Genomic DNA, 19,627 nt, shown 5'->3' with positions numbered 1-19,627 from the left:
CTCAGGAGTGTGCACATGTCTGCAGCACTATACAGCAGCAGTTTTGCAACAATGTTATACATTAGTAAAAGCAGTAGATGGTAGCACTATTTCCTGTCATGTAGTGCTTCAGGCACGTGCACGCTACCTACCTAGATATCTCTTCTATAAAGAATAACAAGAGAACAAAGCAAATTTGACAATATAAGTAAATGGGAAACTGTTTTAAAATAGTTTTCTCTGTCTGAATCATAAAAGAAAAAATTGGAGTTTCCTGTCCCTTTAAAGTTGATTTAAATGAAAACTTATAGAACAGTATTGGTCCCTAGGTACTCTCTTCTAATGCTGATTGGCTGATTTCAGTACAGAATCCCTTTAATACAATTTTCTGCTGAATTGAAAATCTGCCTTATATAATAAGTAAAAAAAAACATCTCTGTAAAGTCCACGTTCACAAACACACAAGTGACCCAGCATTGCACCTCTATCTGCCAGTAAAGCTACATCTCTGTAAAGTCCACGTTCACAAACACACGTGACCCAGCATTGCACCTCTATCTGCCAGTAAAGCTACATCTCTGTAAAGTCCACGTTCACAAACACACGTGACCCAGCATTGCACCTCTATCTGCCAGTAAAGCTACATCTCTGTAAAGTCCACGTTCACAAACACACAAGTGACCCAGCATTGCACTTCTATCTGCCAGTAAAGCTACATATCTGTAAAGTCCACGTTCACAAACACACGTCACCCAGCATTGCACCTCTATCTGCCAGTAAAGCTACATCTCTGTAAAGTCCACGTTCACAAACACACGTGACCCAGCATTGCACCTCTATCTGCCAGTAAAGCTACATCTCTGTAAAGTCCACGTTCACAAACACACAAGTCACCCAGCATTGCACCTCTATCTGCCAGTAAAGCTACATCTCTGTAAAGTCCACGTTCACAAACACACATGACCCAGCATTGCACCTCTATCTGCCAGTAAAGCTACATCTCTGTAAAGTCCACGTTCACAAACACACAAGTCACCCAGCATTGCACCTCTATCTGCCAGTAAAGCTACATCTCTGTAAAGTCCTCGTTCACAAACACACGTGACCCAGCATTGCACCTCTATCTGCCAGTAAAGCTACATCTCTGTAAAGTCCACGTTCACAAACACACAAGTCACCCAGCATTGCACCTCTATCTGCCAGTAAAGCTACATCTCTGTAAAGTCCTCGTTCACAAACACACGTGACCCAGCATTGCACCTCTATCTGCCAGTAAAGCTACATCTCTGTAAAGTCCACATTCACAAACACACAAGTGACCCAGCATTGCACCTCTATCTGCCAGTAAAGCTACATCTCTGTAAAGTCCACGTTCACAAATACACAAGTGACCCAGCATTGCACCTCTATCTGCCAGTAAAGCTACATATCTGTAAAGTCCACGTTCACAAACACATGTGACCCAGCATTGCACCTCTATCTGCCAGTAAAGCTACATCTCTGTAAAGACCACGTTCACAAACACACATGTGACCCAGCATTGCACCTCTATCTGCCAGTAAAGCTACATATCTGTAAAGTCCACGTTCACAAATACACAAGTGACCCAGCATTGCACTTCTATCTGCCAGGAAAGCTCAATTATAAATAAAATGTTTTAAGGAATAAATGATTAATTTAAAACTTTTTTATATATCTATATGAATATTTAACAGAATTTAAAGAAAATTCTCTATATGGTTTTTATAGTTTCATGCACGCTGTAAAAATATATTCACAATATTTATATCGTTCACAGATACTTCCTGAAAAAAATAGCACTTCAAGGTTTTCAAGAGTTTTTTTTCACTTTTCTATTTTTTTTTTGTTCAATGTCCAATGCCCTATAAATATGCACCATCTTCATATTAATACCAAGTAAAATAAAATGTTTTACCTTAATACCATATAAAAAAAAAGCTTTGGAGATCATTTAGCATTCGAGGAAGTGTCAGTTATCCAGTGTACCGTTCAGGGTGTGAATGTAAAAATATAGGGCAAAACAGTCTGTTTAAAATATAATTTGTTCACATAATTTGGCTAATGTCTCTTGTAAGACTGCTTGTCACATACTCTCCGATCGAAAACAGGAGCTTGCAGGCTTTTCAGTTTTTCCTTAAGTTCATATCCGTGCTATGAGCAACCGCTGAAAGAGACGTATTTTCTGGTAACTCTTCCATTCGCAGATTTAGAAACGATTCTCTGGTGATCTGAAGGATTTCTCGCAAGCCTTTGTTTTCTTGCTGCAAATATACAATCAGATATTTATCAACTTATGTCTGAGGTGCCACTGATTTCTATATAAAGAAAATCAATACAGTTATGGAAACATACATTTAATTAATTAAAACCATAATATACAAAACTTAAATTATGCTTAACTGATAATTTTCTTTTCTTCTGACAGGGAGAGTCAACAGCTGCATTCATTTTTTTGGGGAAATACAGAACCTGGCCACCAGGAAGAGGCAAAGACACCCCAGCCAAAGGCTTAAATACCTCCCCCCACTTCCCTCATCCCCCAGTCATTCTGCCAAGGGAACAAGGAACAGTAGGAGAAATACCAGGGTGAAAAAGGTGCCAGAAGAATAAAAACTATGGTCGCCCCATAGATAAAAACACGGGCGGGGAGCTGTGGACTCTCCCCGTCAGAAGAAAAAAAAATTATCAGGTAAGCATAATTTAAGTTTTTCTTCTTAAACGGGGAGAGCCCACACCTGCATTCATTACTTTTGGGAAAACAATACCCAAGCAATAGAGGACACTGAATGCAAAACGGGCGGGTACACAGGTACAACAGGCGACCCCATATGGAGGGCACCACAGCCTGAAAACACCCAAAGCCCAACAAAAAAACTGCTTTACCAGAAGCAGAAGGACCAAACAAAAAAGGAAAGGACCAAGGAACTGGCCATCAGTTAAGACCAACAAGGCCCTTGCTAGAGACCGCCCAGAATCACTAGACTCCACCGAGCACAAAGGCTTCCGAATAGACAAAGTTCGCAGTCTCCGAGCCCACACAGAAACACACCCCTGACCCGAGGGAAGGGGGGACCTTCCCATTCTCTCAAAAGGGAAGAAGAACTCTGATACAATAGTCCAAAAGGACTACCGGACAATAACTAGGGCAATAAAGAACCCCGAACATAACTCCCAGAGCGCAACCAAGGTTGCAACAGGACAAAAACCGCATAGAGAACGAACCCCACTGACCAAGCAGAGATAAGGGAGAAAGAATCCCAAACCCCTATCTGCATGGAAGTCCAAGGGGCCAAGTAACGCCCCACTCCTGGAAACCTAGGAGGGACAAGACAGACCCTCATCTATACACAGGGTGCAAACCCGCACTCAGGATAGAGCGACCAAGGAATAAAACCACCCCCGGGGACCGCTAAAAATAGCACTATAATATCTAGGTAGGCTCCAGATGAAGCCACAGGCTTCCCCCTGCAAAAGAGGTCTCAAAGAAAAGCGAGTCGTCAACACTAGCTAAACAATGCTAGGAATCTGCACCAGGACTCTCCCAGAGGAAAAGCTCCAAAGAAAGAAGTGCAGAGCAACTCCCTCCCAAGAAGACAGGGAGGAAAGCAGAGCACCCAAAAACCAACAGAGAAAGCTACCTGCTGAGGGAAGGAAACACCGCAAAACCCCACAGCTAAAGAAGGCCCAAACACGATGATACGCAATCAAGGCTCAGATCACTGACCCCCACTCCGAGGTAACGGACCCAGCACCAAAGCGACTGGCAAAGTCCGAAAGGACAAGGGAATGAAAAAAGTTTCCCAAAACCCCAAGACTCTTAGGAATGAGGAGGGGATCCAGACCCCCCCCCCAAGACGTGCTTGGGTTTCAGAATCCAGACACACCTCTCTTCCCAATAGAAGGGGCACCCCAAAAAAGGAGACCACATACTGAGACTACAGAAACGGCATGCCACCAGAAACCACCCCGTCACATAACATCTTGCACACAAGGCAGGGAGGACCCCCTGAACAGAGGAAGAGAAGGACCTCTGGGGCACCATGCGGATACTGTGGTATGCCCATTCCTCCCCCAAAAGGAAGGGAAACGCAAACATAACCGCTCACAGGCATGGAGCGTAAAACTGTAGACGGACGCCAAAAAGGGAAATACCGATTGACAGGAACCATCCGGCCACTACTGCCGGCCCAGAATTCCAATTCTCCGTTAAAGAAGAAAACCCTGCCGAAGAGACAAGAGGACGTTCCGGAACCGGAAAACTGGGCCGTCCAGATCCCTCTAAAAGATCAGGACACAGAAAAACCCAAAAACGTCCAGTCAAAGACAAGGGTCAGGGCCATAAAACCGGACACCCGGAACGTGGAGCCGGTTTCAAACTAATAACCCCTGAGGAACTCACGGGTTACCCCATCTGGAGAAGACCTTGCACAATAAGAGATGTAATCAAAGCTGCATCCAAGGGACCTTGGACACTGAACGCTCACGTAAGTATCCCGGAGACAGGGAGCTTGATCCCTAAATGTTTGATGGACAATAAGTCTAAAGACTAAGGAAAACTTACAAGAGAACAGCACTCAGAACCTAGAAATCTAGATCAAGAAGATTAATAGTCTCCAAAAATCCTCTCAGGATCCATATCCCGGAAACCCCTACAGCTCAAGGAATTTATGAATTAACGAGAATTCCAAGTACTAGCCATGCCCGACCCTGCTTATCTCCCGAGATCAGACGAGATCTGGCGCATTCAGGGTGGAGAGGCTGTAGGACCTCAGGAACCCCCAGAGTAAGCCTTAGCAGGATCCGACCACGGTAACCCCGCCAACAATCAGGAACAGGACATTGAGGACTGAGCCCAATCCCCTCTGATGCCCCACCCAAAGGAAAAACCAGGACCAGTCTAGCGTCTAGGAGGAAAAGGCCTCCTATAACCTATAAAATCAAGAAAAAAAACAAACTCCTCACCAGAGTGAGCAAACTCAGCACCCCAACCGGGCCAGCCAGTGATAACGGGCACCACGTGGTTGATATAGACATCCAGGAACAAAAAATACTAGTGCCTGACCATCACCAGCCTGATATATAGGGCACCATGGAACTGTCTAAGTCCACAGAAAAGTCTAATCTCTAGTAGGGATAGACAAACGATAGACATATAATCAAGTTTCCGCATTAGTGCTAAAGCGACTACAAAATCACTAGTATCAAATTCCAGAAAAGAAATGTTTTCCAAAAGCAAAAATTATAACAGACATGGGCTTCTCAAAATGAAATAAAATACATCCTAACCAGATCAAAGTAAATTAAGGCAGCACCTGCAGGTGAACGCCCAAGAAGAATGGACACACTAACAGGACCAGCCAAACAGAGGCCCAATTCTTCCAAAGCTCAGTACTGGAATAAGATACCCAAAAAAAGAAAAATGGAGACGACAAGGAGATTGACTTCATCCCCATGCGTCTAACCCAGCTTACCGTCCGGAACGGAAGACAGAGGATCCATTGAACCATTAGAACTGGAATCCTCCAGCCCTGCAAAAACATGCCTCAGAAGGAAACGAAGGCATGCTAGTCTATAACGAAAGCCAAGACTTGCCTCCGGGCAACTGATGACCCCGGATCGAGGGTTGGACCCCTGAAGCCTCAGAGGAAAACGCTTCCCAAGAGGGCTGATCTGATCTAGACGATCCCATGCCTGACGAGCCCTGGTTAGCAGAACACGGACTGTATCTTCCAGGAAGATGTAAATGCACCAACGCCATAGATATGGCTGTGCGAAACCGTGCCGTAACTTCTGGAGGAAACAAGCCGCCTTCCGGAGAAGGGGTAACGGCATTTGGGACATCTTCTCGTGTAGCAAAAGAAGGATCTAGAGCGTGCGCCCCACGGGATATGGAATCCTCAGGGGCGGGTGGCTCTGCGGACTCTAAGTTCCCCGATTCGGGAGGAAAGAGCACTCTAAAGCGGCATTTGGAACATAACTGGCATGGATTACCCTGGCCATTTCATATTCTTCGCAAGAAGTAGAATCTGAATCAGAGACATCCGTCTCCACAAAATCAGAATCCTCCATAACTTGGTGATTGAAATTATGGATAAAAAAATAAACGGCACCTAACACCCCCAATGGCTGGGGCACTCACCACCTCCTATGACCCAGACAACTAGCGAAACAGACTCTCTTCATCGCCACACAATCAGAAATACGGGAATGGAGAACAGAAACGTGACCATGCCCGGTCACAAGGTGCACCTTGCAGGCCAATGAAAAGCGTGCCAGTCCAAAAAGACTGCGCAGCCTGATAAAAAAGGCTGTTATGTTCAGAAATAGCCACAAGCCCAAGCATCACTACACATTAGCAGACAGAATCACATAACAAACATGATTAAATTCCCCCTGTTCAATAACCTCCCTCAGGAGATATTAACCCTTGATTCCAAAGATAAAGGAGTCCCACTGAGACCCTGTTATTCATATGTATTACATACTCATACTGAAAGTAAAATAAAAAGATCTTACCAGAATCTGCACCGTGGAACAGGAACATGGCCCTTCAAGTGTAACAGATAGTAGCATCGCTTCTGACATTGACTTGAGTGAAGAAAGCCGGCAGCGAAACTTGTCAATGCTGATTGCTTATGGAGCTGTTAATATGAGTCGGATGGTTTTGCATTAAGACTCTCCCTACATCTCCGGACTCTAGCTTTCATCCATACTCTCACTGAGAGGCTGACAGGACTACTTAAATCTCCAGTCCCATTCCGAAGAGTACTACCCTCCATAAGAAACCATCCGAAATCTTCTAACACTTCTCTGCCAACCTCCTGTGACGAAAGGCAAAGAATGACTGGGTGATGAGGGAAGTGGGGGAGGTATTTAAGCCTTTGGCTGGGGTGTCTTTGCCTCCTCCTGGTGGCCAGGTTCTGTATTTCCCAAAAGTAATGACTGCAGCTGTGGACTCTCCCCGTTTAAGAAGAAAAATGTATTTTACTGGATAAGACACTTAATTTAATACTATTAAACTAATTAAAACATTTTATTGTTTTTTTTTATTTAAAACATATAAGAATAAATAGCCCTTTATTTTACAACAATTTATTTGCACCGATTCACAAACAAACAGCACTGTTAGTAAACACACAAAATGGGACATAAGAAAAGACACATTGCCATTTATGTGAACTCTCTTTGAAATGACAAATAACCGATAATAATAAATTACCAGCAATACATAATTATCTGAAGCAGTGTGAGAGATACAGATATACAGACGTTGCAGTTTGATATCTAGGGGTCGATTTATGAAGCAGCGGATACTGCTTCCAACCCACTCCGCTTCAGTTCCGCCAGAAGCGGAAGTTAAGAAGCAGAGGTCCTAAGACCGCTACTCCTTAACTCGTCCGCCACCTCTGAGGTAGCGGACAGCAATCAGCCCGATCGAATACGGTCAGGTTGATTGACCCCACCTGCTAGCTAGGATTGACTATTGAAACAAATAAAGGGGACTTTTATTCATAAAGTATAAGATACTTCATGTAGAAATCTTTTATTGGATGGGAGCCGGATTTACCACACTGCTATTGGCTAAGAGGTAAAAACGTCACCTCTTAGGAAAATTTTTTTTTGCCGTGGCATTTGTTAGCAGCTCAAATCGCTGATCAGTTGAAACAAATAAAGGAGCTTTCTACATGAAGTATGTTATACTTCATGAATGAGAGTCTCCTTTATTTGTTTCAATAGTCAATCCTAGCATTATACAATAAGATTAATTTTACAACAGTTCCTTCAGGAATGGGACCCCATATGTAGTAAACCAAGGACTAGCTGTAGCTATGCACTTTATTCTTGTAGGCCGATAGCATTGTCACTGACACAAAAAACAAGATTACAAGATTACGTCTATGAGTTTTCAGTGCACGATTTGGTCTTTTCGCAAACAATTTGCATTACGCAGCTATTACATCTATTAAGTCTTGAAACATTGCGGTTGGGCGCATTCGCCTTTTACGCAACAATCCTTTCCACACTACAAAGTATTGCACACAAAAGTTAGAGGGGTAAAGATAGGAGATCTCGGGTGTTAGGAATAAAAAAAAGCTGCCGCAGGGATTTCTCATTGACATACATACATAGAGAAACATCGATTTATATGTATAGAGATATGTTTAATTAGGGAGACAATGAAACTATTTTACATTACAATCTTATGCACATTAAACAATATCTCAAGAGGGATTTTCAAAGAGATATTTGCATATAGATCTCAAAATATATAGACATAAATATATTCATATACATATCTCACTATAAATAGATATATCAGTCCAAAATCACATATGTAGAGAAATATTTATTTATAAATAAAACATATTTCAATACGAAAACATTTTCGCAATATGAAATATTTGCATTTTCATGTACACGTTTTGACTTTTTTTGCTATAGAATAGGGTTTTAGTGAGGTTTTTTTCTATTTGTCTTCTCCATTGACTATGGGGAATACAGGAACGCTCACGCAAATGCGAAAAAAGTAAATTTATGCTTACCTGATAAATTAATTTCTTTTACGATAGGACGAGTCCACGGATTTCATCCTTACTTGTGGGATATTAACCTCCTGCTAACAGAAAGTGGCAAAGAGCACCACAGCAGAGCTGTATATATAGCCCCTCCCCTTCCCCTCCACCCTCAGTCATTCGGCCAAAGGTATAGGAAGAGAAAAGGAAAGGCTAAAAGGTCCAGAGGTGACTGAAGTTAACAAAAAATATAAAGAATAACCTGTCTTAAAAAGAACAGGGTTGGCCGTGGACTTTTCATATCGTAAAAGAAATTAATTTATCAGGTAAGCATACATTTACTTTTCTTTTACAAAGATATGACGAGTCCACGGATTTCATCCTTACTTGTGGGAAACCAATAACAAAGCAAAAGGACACGGATGAAAGGGAGGGACAAGACAGGAACCTAAACAGAAGGAACCACTGTTTGAAGAACCTTTCTCCCAAAAATAGCCTCAGAAGAAGCAAAAGTATCAAATTTGGAAAAAGTGTGAAGGGACGACCCAGTTGCAGCCTTACAAATCTGTTCAACAGATGCATCGTTTTTAAAGGCCCATGTGGAAGCCACAGCCCTAGTAGAATGAGCCGTAATTCTTTCAGGAGGCTGCTGTCCAGCAGTCTCATATGCCAGGTGGATGATACTTCTCAGCCAAAAAGAAAGAGAGGTAGCCGTAGCTTTCTGACCCTACACTTTTCAGAATAAACAATGAATAATGAAGATGATTGACGGAAATCCTTAGTTGCCTGTAAGTAAAACTTTAAGGCACGGACCACATCCAAATTATGCAACATACGCTCCTTCTTAGAAGAAGGGTTAGGACACAAGGAAGGAACAACAATTTCCTGATTAATATTCTTATTTGAAACAACCTTAGGAAGGAATCCAGGTTTGGTACGTAACACCACCTTATCAGAATGAAAAATGAGATCAGGAGAATCACACTGTAGCGCTGAAAGCTCAGAAACTCTTCGAGCAGAAGAAATAGCAACTAAAAACAGAACTTTCCAAGATAACAATTTGATATCCATGGAATGCATGGGTTCAAACGGAACCCCTTGAAGAACTCGAAAGATCTAAATTCAAACTCCAGGGAGGAGTAATGGGTCTAAATACAGGCTTAATTCTAGATAGAGACTGAACATCTGGCACATCTGCCAAACGTTTGTGAAACAGAATTGACAAAGCTGAAATTTGTCCCTTTAAGGAACTTGCTGATAACCCTTTCTCCAATCCTTCTTGGAGAAAAGACAAAATTCTAGGAATCCTAACTTTACTCCATGAGTAACCCTTGGATTCACACCAATAAAGATATTTACGCCCTTTCTTATGATAGATTTTTCTAGTGACAGGCTTTCTAGCCTGTATCAAAGTATTGATGACCGAATCAGAGAATCCTCGCTTCGATAAAATCAAGCATTCAATCTCCACGCAGTCAGCTGCAGAGAAATTAGTTTTGGATGTTGGAAAGGACCTTGAATGAGAAGGTCCTGTCTCAATAGAAGTTTCCACGGTGGCAGAGAGGACATGTCCACTAGATCCGCATACCAAGTCCTGCGTGGCCACGCAGGTGCTATCAGGATCACTGAAGCTCTCTCCTGTTTGATTTGAGCAATCACGCGTGGTAGGAGAGGAAACGGTGAAAAAATATAAGCTAGGCTGAACAACCAAGGCATCTATCAGTTCGGCCTGAGGATCCCTTGACCGGGATCCGTTTCTTGGAAGCTTGGCATTCTGTCGAGATGCTATCAGATCCAATTCCGGTCTTCCCCGTCTGAGAATCAATGAGGCAAATACCTAAGGGTGAAGTTCCCACTCCCCGGATGAAAAGTCTGTCGACTTAGAAAATCCGCTTCCCAGTTCTCTACTCCTGGGATGTAGATCGCTGACAGATGATAAGAGTGGGCCTCCGCCCAACGGATTATCTTGGATACTTCTATCATCGCTAAAGAACTCCTTATTCCCCCCTGATGACTGATATATGCCACAGTCGTGATGTTGTCCGACTGGAATCTGATGAATTTGGCCGAAGCCAACTGAGGCCACGCTTGAAGTGCATTGAATATTGCTCTCAGTTCCAGAATATTGATTGGAAGTAGAGACTCCACCTGAGTCCAAACACCCTGAGCCTTCAGAGAGTTCCAGACTGCACCCCAGCCCAGAAGGCTGGCATCCGTTGTCACTATCACCCACGAGGGTCTGCGGAAACAAGTCCCCTGGGACAGATGATCTGGCGACAACCACCAAAGAAGAGAGTTTCTGGTCTCTTGATCCAGATTTATCTGAGGAGATACATCCCCATAATCCCCATTCCACTGTCCGAGCATGCACAGTTGCAGTGGTCTGAGATGCAAGCGAGCAAACGGAATGATGTCCATTGCCGCTACTATTAATCCAATTACCTCCATACACTGAGCCACTGATGGCCGAGGAATGGACTAAAGTGCTCGGCAAGTATTTAGAATCTTTAATTTTCTGACCTCTGTCAGAAATATTTTCATGGCTACCAAGTCTATCAGAGTTCCCAAGAAAGGAACCCTTGTCTGTGGAACAAGTGAACTTTTCTCTATGTTCACCTTCCAACCATGAATTCTCAGGAAAGACAACACTATGTCCGTGTGAGATTCTGTCAGTTGATATATTGACGCCTGAATTAGAATATCCTCCAGATAAGGCGCCACTGCTATGCCTCGCGGTCTGAGAACCGCCAAAAGAGACCCTAGAACCTTTGTGAAGATTCTGGGTGCTGTGGCCAACCCAAAGAGCCACAAACTGATAATGTTTGTCCAGAAAGGCAAACATTAGAAACTGATGATGATCCTTGTGGATAGGAATATGAAGGTAAGTATCCTTCAAGTTCACCTCCCTCTTGGGAGAAAATCCTTGAAATCCAACTGATAATCGTGGGTCACTATTTCTAGTGCCCAGGGATCCTGAACATCTCTTGCCCAAGCCTGGACAAAGAAAAAGAGTCTGCCCCCTACTAGATCCTGTCTTAGTAGCAGCAGCGGGCTTCTTAGATTGTTTACCTTTATTCCAATTTTGGTTAGGTCTCCAGACTGACTTAGATTGGGTAAAATTCCCTTCCTGCTTTGTGGAGGAAGTAGAAGGTCCTCCCTTAAAATTCCGAAAGGAACGAAAATTATTCTGTTTACCCCTCATATTAACAGACTTATCCTGAGGTAGGGCATGGCCTTTACCTCCTGTAATGTCAGAAACGATTTCCTTCAATTCTGGCCCGAAAAGGGTCTTACCTTTAAAGGGAATAGCTAAAAGCTTATGTTTTGATGACACATCAGCAGACCAAGGTTTGAGCCACAACGCTCTACGCGCTAAAATAGCAAATCCTGCATTTTTCGCCGCTAATTTAGCTATTTGAAAAGCAGCATCAGTAATAAAAGAATTAGCTAACTTGAGAGCCTTAATTCTATCCAAAATGTCATCTAACGGAGTCTCAACCTTCAGGGACTCTTCCAGAGCTTCAAACCAAAAAGCTGCTGCAGTAGTTACTGGAACAAAGCAAGCAGTAGGTTGAAAAAGAAAACCCTGATTAATAAACAATTTCTTAAGGAGACCCTCTAATTTTTTATCCATAGGGTCTTTGAAAGCACAACTGTCCTCAATGGGTATAGTTGTACGCTTAGCCAGGAATATAGCTCCCTCCACCTTAGGGACCGTTTGCCACAAGTCACGAATGGTGTCCGATATGGGAAACATTTTCTTAAAAGTAGGAGGGGGAGAAAATGGCATACCTGGTCTATCCCATTCCTTCTTTACAATTTCCGAAATTCTTTTAGGAACCGGAAAAACATCAGTATAAGTAGGCACTTCTAGATATTTGTCCATCTTACACAATTTCTCTGGTGGTATCATAATAGGATCACAATCATCCAGAGTCGCTAAGACCTCCCGAAGCAACAGACAGAGGTGTTCAAGCTTAAATTTAAAGGACATAACGTCCGAATCTGTCTGAGGTAACACATTCCCTGAGTCTGAAATGTCTCCCTCAGACAGCAATTCCCTGAACCCCAACTCAGAACACTGTGAGGGTACATCGGAAATAGCTAATAAAGTATCAGAGGATTCAGTATTTACATTAATACCTGACCTACTGCGTTTACCCTGCAACACTGGTAATTTAGATAATACCTCTGTAAGGGTAGTTCACATAACTGCAGCCACCTCCTGCAGAGTAAAGGAATTAGACGCACTAGAGGTACTTGGCGTCGCTTGTGTGGGCGTTGTGACACTTGGGGAGAATTGGATGGCATAACCTGATTCTTCTTCAGATTGAGAATCATCCTTAGGCACACTATCTTGACCTAAAATATGGTCTTTACAATGTAAGGCCCTTTCAGTACAAGAGGTACACAATGTAAGAGGGGGTTCCACAATAGCTTCTAAACACATAGAACAATGAGAATCCTCAATGTCAGACATGTTGAACAGACTATAATATCGACAAAAGTCGTTTAAACACTTTATTTATTGCTTTAAATAAAAGTTTGAAAAACGTGTACTTCGCCTTTAAGAAAAAAAAAAAAAAAAAAAAAAGTGAACAATTTTTCCAAAACTGCTTAAATAACGTTAATTTGCTACCAAAATTCACTAAAACTAATTGGTATATCCAAAAATTATTGCACCCTATGAGAAAGGTGAAAAATAAGGCTCTAAAGAGAAAAATATATCAGTTTACACAAAAATACCCTCTGCACCTCCTGTGGCGCCTACCTGCCCCCAGGGTACTTCGGAATGAATAGCCAAAACTCCAAGCCAGAGATTAGTGTCCAGGAGCAACCGGAGTTACTGCTTGCTGCTCCTCTGTCAGAAGGAAGTGCGCTCTGAGCGCGCAAAGACAAGCCCCGCCTCTTATGGCCAAAGTTGGAGTAGGCCCAAACACAACCGCATGGGAAGCAGTTTTTCATACAGCTAAGTAGAACACAAAACACACCTCAAACACATCCCAACAAGTCATGCTAGATATATAATAAAAAATAGCTCAATCGTTTAAACTGTTTATCGATTTAAAGCCCTTATGCCTCTCCCAGATTGTCATATCATGCCCTTATGTCAGAAATGTAAAATAAAAACAAGGGACTCCAGTAACACCCTTCTGTGAAACAGGTCTACTGCTTACCCCATTCCCATATAGGGAAATAAATACCAGCCAGTTCTGATATATCAAGTCTCTAAATAAATAAAAGGCTGCACATACCTTAATGCTGCTTGTAGCATGAAACCGGTCTCCACACTGAAGATGTCTCATGTGTTACCTTCAGAAGTCTTGTAGGGACCAGCGTGGATCTTAGTTACAACTGCTAAGATCATTAACCTCAGGGCAGAAATCTTCTTCCATAACCCCCTGAGGAAAATAGTACACACCGGTACCATTTAAAATAAAAAACTTCTTGATTGAAGAAACTAAGACTAACACCTCACTTTACCTCTTCCTAGTATAACACAGGCAAAGAGAATGACCGAGGGTGGAGGGGAAGGGAGGGCTATATATACAGCTCTGCTGTGGTGCTCTTTGCCACTTCCTGTTAGCAGGAGGTTAATATCCCACAAGTAAGGATGAAATCCGTGGACTCGTCATATCTTTGTAAAAGAAAGCCATAATGCACACAGTGTTTTTGCAACTAATTTGCCTCAAGACTTTTAATCTTGCCCTAAATAGGCTGTAGTTCTGACTGCTGAGACATTTTTATAAATACAACCAAGGAGCAGATTTTAACAAACAAGTTGTAGTTATGCTTCATTTTGCATGAAGTTGGGGCATACAATGTACTAACTGCCCTATTACAGTACACAATTACACCCTGCACATTTCTCTGAAATTCTTTTGGCTGAATATCATGAAGAAAGTTGATATCTATATCAGACAGTGTATCTAGATAGGATCAATAGGGACTAAATATTGTAGAACCATATTCAGCTCAAGAAGGATCTGATTGGTTGTATAGCAAGTTTTTTGTATATTATGATGACGTTATACTGTATATGGGTCACCCAAAACCTAAAAACACAATTGAGGTAAAAGGGAGAGCGTCTGACATTATTGTCTCAGACCTTAGCTTTACGGGAATTTACTGAGACCGCTACCAAATCCATCTTGAGGATAATCAGGATTTTACCCTCTGAATGCAAAACGTAGTGAATCTTTCACCCTGAGTCGTCAGGCACAATTTTAACATTTTAAATACAAAATGGAAGGCGGTGCATTTAAAAACACCTCCCACTCGCTAATAGTATTACCCAGTAAGGTGCTGGCAGTCAAGAACTGCAATATGAAACGTTAAAACATACAGTTTAAGTAGTACTTAAACTGTATGTTTAAAGCACAGTATCACATATTTCCATCCTAATATGAGGAGAGTCCACGGCTTCATTCATTACTTGTGGGAAATACAGAACTTGGCCACCAGTAGGAGGCAAAGACACCCCAGCCAAAAGCTTAAATACCTCCCCTACTCCCCTCATCCCCCAGTCATTCTTTGCCTTTCCTCGCATGAGATTGGCAGAGACGTGTCTGAAGATTTCGGAGTAGTTCCTTATGGAGGGTAGTACTCTTCGAGATGGGACTGGAGTTTTAAGTAGTCTTGTCAGCCTCTCACTCAGAGCATTGACGAAAGTTAGAGTCTGGAGATGCAGGGAGAGTCTTTCTGCGAACCCATCCAGACTCATTAACAGCTCCTTAAGCAATCAGCGATGACGAGTTTCGCTGCCTGCTTTCTTCACTCAAGTCCATGTCAGAAGCGCTGCTACAATCTGTCAAACTTGAAGGACCGTGTTACTGTTCCACGGCATAGATTCCGGTAAGATAGTTTCATTACTTTACACACATATTAACGATAAGAAGACAGGGTCACAGTGGGACTTCTTTATCTTTATGGAATCAAAGGGTTAATATCTCCTGAGGGGGGTTATTGAACAGTGGGGGTTTTAAATCATATTTGTTATGTGATTTCGACTGCTTATATGTAAGAACGTTTGGGCTCTTAGGCTGATACGGAACTCATTTGGAGAGCTGCGCAGTTATCTTTAGATAAGATGGCGCGCTTTTTTTCTTAGCAGGGGCAAGTCCTGCATGAGCACCATGTGACCAGGAACGGTCATGTTTTTTTCACCAATTCAGATTACTGACCGGAAGTCCGCGGAGAGGAGCTTCTTCTCTATCTGTCTGGGTCATAGGAGGTGGTGACTGCCCCAGCCATTTGGGGTGTAAGGTGCCAGTTGTTTTTCTTTTCTATAATTTGATATAGGACGAGTTATGGAGGATTATGGAATTTTAGAGGGCGATTCCTCTGATACAGAATTTGATACCTGTGTATATTTTGAGGAGGCCCGAGTAATCCAGCCAGCTCAATTATGTTCCGTATGCCACAATAGAGAGTGTTCGCATCAACCATTATTGAGATGTTAGAGACCACTGAGCTGTCCGCCTCTGAGGACTCTTTGCCCAGTTCCCTTGATTCTGTTCCTACATACGCAGTTTTCCCAAGTTCCGACCCCCCCTTCGCCTGTAAGGGGTTTGTTTCCACCAGAGGTTACTAGGCACTTCCGCATAGCCTTCTCTTCGGCCTTAGCGAGGTTACCTATTCCTGCTACACATAAGTGAAGGGTTAGTCCGGGCTCTACTGTCCGAGGCCATTTGGTGTCCGATCAGTTCTCTGGGGATGTGGTTCCCTCTGAAGTTTTAGAGGGAGAACCTTCAGGGTCGCAGTCTGCTGACTCAGGTCTTCCGTCTGAGGAGGGCTTAGAATTTAGATTGGCACGCCTGCGTTTACTTCAGAGAGAGTATTTGGCGATGTTACAGATTTCCAGGACTGCTCCGTCAGTTGTCTATCTGTTCTCTAAATCGGATAATGATCCTGACTAGACGAGTGGAGCATGTTATATTCCTTGTCGTCTTGATTTCCTTTTGTTTTATCGTTTATTTATAATCCCAGTTCCGGGATCTATGGGGATTGTGTCATATAACCGGCAGGGCATGTTGTTGACTTTCACTTTCCTTTTTCAGCCTTTTTTCTACGGTTCGTACTGGATAGCTTTTGTTTTTGAGCTCTGGGTTGTTTTTTTTTAAACTCTTCTGAGAAAGAAATTTTGTTGCATGGTATTTTTGACCCTATCGACTTTGATGGTCGAGAGATTTGAGTCTTCTGTTGGAAACGTATAGTTTTTCTGCTCGGGGTGATAGTTCCCCCGATATTTAGAGGACATTTTAAGCCTTAGAGCTAAATTATTTTGATGTCTTAGTTGTTCTGGCTTTGCTGGAACTTAAGGAGTTTTCCTTTTAGCACAGGAGTGTTCTGGAAGGTACATCGTATCATAGATGACAGGCAAGACCTGTTGTGGATACTAGTTAGGTCTGTTTTTCTTTGTTCTACTTAGGAAAAACATAATTTATGCTTACCTGATAAATTTATTTCTCTTGTAGTGTATCCAGTCCACGGATCATCCATTACTTGTGGGATATTCTCCTTCCCAACAGGAAGTTGCAAGAGGATCACCCACAGCAGAGCTGCTATATAGCTCCTCCCCTCACTGCCATATCCAGTCATTCGACCGAAACAAGCCGAGAAAGGAGAAACCATAGGGTGCAGTGGTGACTGTAGTTTAATTAAAATTTAGACCTGCCTGAAAAAGACAGGGCGGGCCGTGGACTGGATACACTACAAGAGAAATAAATTTATCAGGTAAGCATAAATTATGTTTTCTCTTGTTAAGTGTATCCAGTCCACGGATCATCCATTACTTGTGGGATACCAATACCAAAGCTAAAGTACACGGATGATGGGAGGGACAAGGCAGGAACTTAAACGGAAGGAACCACTGCCTGTAGAACCTTTCTCCCAAAAACAGCCTCCGAAGAAGCAAAAGTATCAAATTTGGAAAATTTGGAAAAAGTATGAAGGGAAGACCAAGTTGCAGCCTTGCAAATCTGTTCAACAGAGGCCTCATTTTTAAAGGCCCAGGTGGAAGCCACAGCTCTAGTAGAATGAGCTGTAATCCTTTCAGGAGGCTGCTGTCCAGCAGTCTCATAGGCTAAACGGATTATACTCCGAAGCCAAAAAGAAAGAGAGGTTGCCGAGGCCTTCTGACCTCTCCTCTGTCCAGAGTAAACAACAAACAGGTTAGATGTTTGGCGAAAATCTTTAGTAGCCTGTAAGTAAAACTTCAAGGCACGGACTACGTCTAGATTATGCAAAAGACGTTCCTTCTTTGAAGAAGGATTAGGACATAATGATGGAACAACAATCTCTTGATTGATATTCCTGTTAGAGACCACCTTAGGTAAAAACCCAGGTTTTGTACGCAGAACAACTTTATCTGAATGAAAGATCAGATAAGGAGAATCACAATGTAAGGCAGAGAACTCCGAGACTCTTCGAGCCGAGGAAATAGACATCAGAAAAATAACTTTCCATGAAAGAAGTTTGATATCAATAGAATGAAGGGGTTGAAATGGAACCCCTTGAAGAACTTTAAGAACCAAGTTTAAGCTCCATGGAGGAGCAACAGGTTTAAACACAGGCTTAATTCTAACTAAAGCCTGACAAAATGCCTGAACGTCTGGAACTTCTGCCAGACGCTTGTGTAAAAGAATAGACAGAGCAGAAATCTGTCCCTTTAAAGAACTAGCTGATAATCCTTTGTCCAAACCCTCTTGGAGGAAGGACAATATCCTAGGAATCCTAACCCTACTCCATGAGTAATTCTTGGATTCACACCAATGAAGATATTTACGCTATATCTTGTGGTAAATTTTCCTGGTGACAGGCTTTCGTGCCTGTATTAAGGTATCAATTACTGACTCGGAGAAGCCACGCTTTGATAGGATCAAGCGTTCAATCTCCATGCAGTCAGTCTCAGAGAAAGTAGATTTGGATGATTGAAAGGACCTTGTATTAGAAGGTCTTGTCTCAGAGGCAAAGTCCATGGTGGAAAGGATGACATGTCCACTAGGTCTGCATACCAGGTCCTGCGTGGCCACGCAGGCGCTATCAATATCACTGATGCTCTTTCCTGTGTGATTTTGGCAATCAGACAAGGGAGCAGAGGAAACGGTGGAAACACATAAGCCAGGTTGAAGAACCAAGGCGCTGCTAGAGCATCTATCAGTGCCGCTTCTGGGTCCCTGGACCTGGATCCGTAACAAGGAAGCTTGGCGTTCTGGCGAGACGCCATGAGATCCAATTCTGGTTTGCCCCAACGGAAAACCAATTGAGCAAACACCTCCAGATGGAGTTCCCATTCCCCCGGATGAAAAGTCTGACGACTTAGAAAATCCGCCTCCCAGTTCTCTACACCTGGGATATGGATCGCTGACAGGTGGCAAGAGTGAGTCTCTGCCCAGCGAATTATCTTGGAGACTTCTGACATCGCTAGGGAACTCCTGGTTCCCCCTTGATGGTTGATGTAAGCCACAGTCGTGATGTTGTCCGACTGAAATCTGATGAACCTCAGTGTTGCTAGCTGAGGCCAAGCCAGAAGAGCATTGAATATTGCTCTTAACTCCAGAATATTTATTGGGAGGAGTTTCTCCTCCTGAGTCCATGAACCCTGAGCCTTCAGGGAGTTCCAGACTGCACCCCAACCTAGAAGGCTGGCATCTGTTGTTACAATTGTCCAATCTGGTCTGCGAAAGGTCATACCCTTGGACAGATGGGCCCGAGATAACCACCAGAGAAGAGAATCTCTGGTTTGCTGATCCAGATTTAGTAGAGGGGACAAATCTGTGTAATCCCCATTCCTGACTGAGCATGCATAATTGCAGCGGCCTGAGATGCAGGCGCGCGAATGGCACTATGTCCATCGCCGCTACCATTAAGCCGATTACTTCCATGCACTGAGCCACCGTGGGGCGCGGAATGGAGTGAAGAACACGACAAGCATTTAGAAGTTTTGATAACCTGGACTCAGTCAGGTAAATTTTCATTTCTACAGAATCTAATAGAGTCCCTAGGAAGGAAACCCTCGTGAGAGGAGATAGAGAACTCTTTTCTTCGGTCACTTTCCCCCCATCCGACCTCAGGAATGCCAGATCTCTGTATGAGATTTGGCAATTTGAAAG

General features: G+C 43.0%; 1 protein-coding gene across 1 annotated transcript in view; it reads right to left on the bottom strand.

Annotated features, from left to right (window-relative positions):
* Positions 1–1,651: 1,651 nt before the first annotated feature.
* Positions 1,652–19,627, bottom strand: part of FGFR1OP2 (FGFR1 oncogene partner 2) — a 53,376-nt gene continuing 35,400 nt past the window's right edge. The window contains exon 6 of the mRNA XM_053719093.1: positions 1,652–2,261. Within this exon, the coding sequence (XP_053575068.1) occupies positions 2,124–2,261 (138 nt within the window). The 3' untranslated portion in view covers positions 1,652–2,123. The remainder of the gene's footprint in view (positions 2,262–19,627) is intronic.

This window comes from Bombina bombina, chromosome 6 (assembly GCF_027579735.1).
Source record: "Bombina bombina isolate aBomBom1 chromosome 6, aBomBom1.pri, whole genome shotgun sequence".
Taxonomy (NCBI): Eukaryota; Metazoa; Chordata; class Amphibia; order Anura; family Bombinatoridae; genus Bombina; species Bombina bombina.
This window is presented reverse-complemented; position numbering and strand designations above follow the sequence as displayed.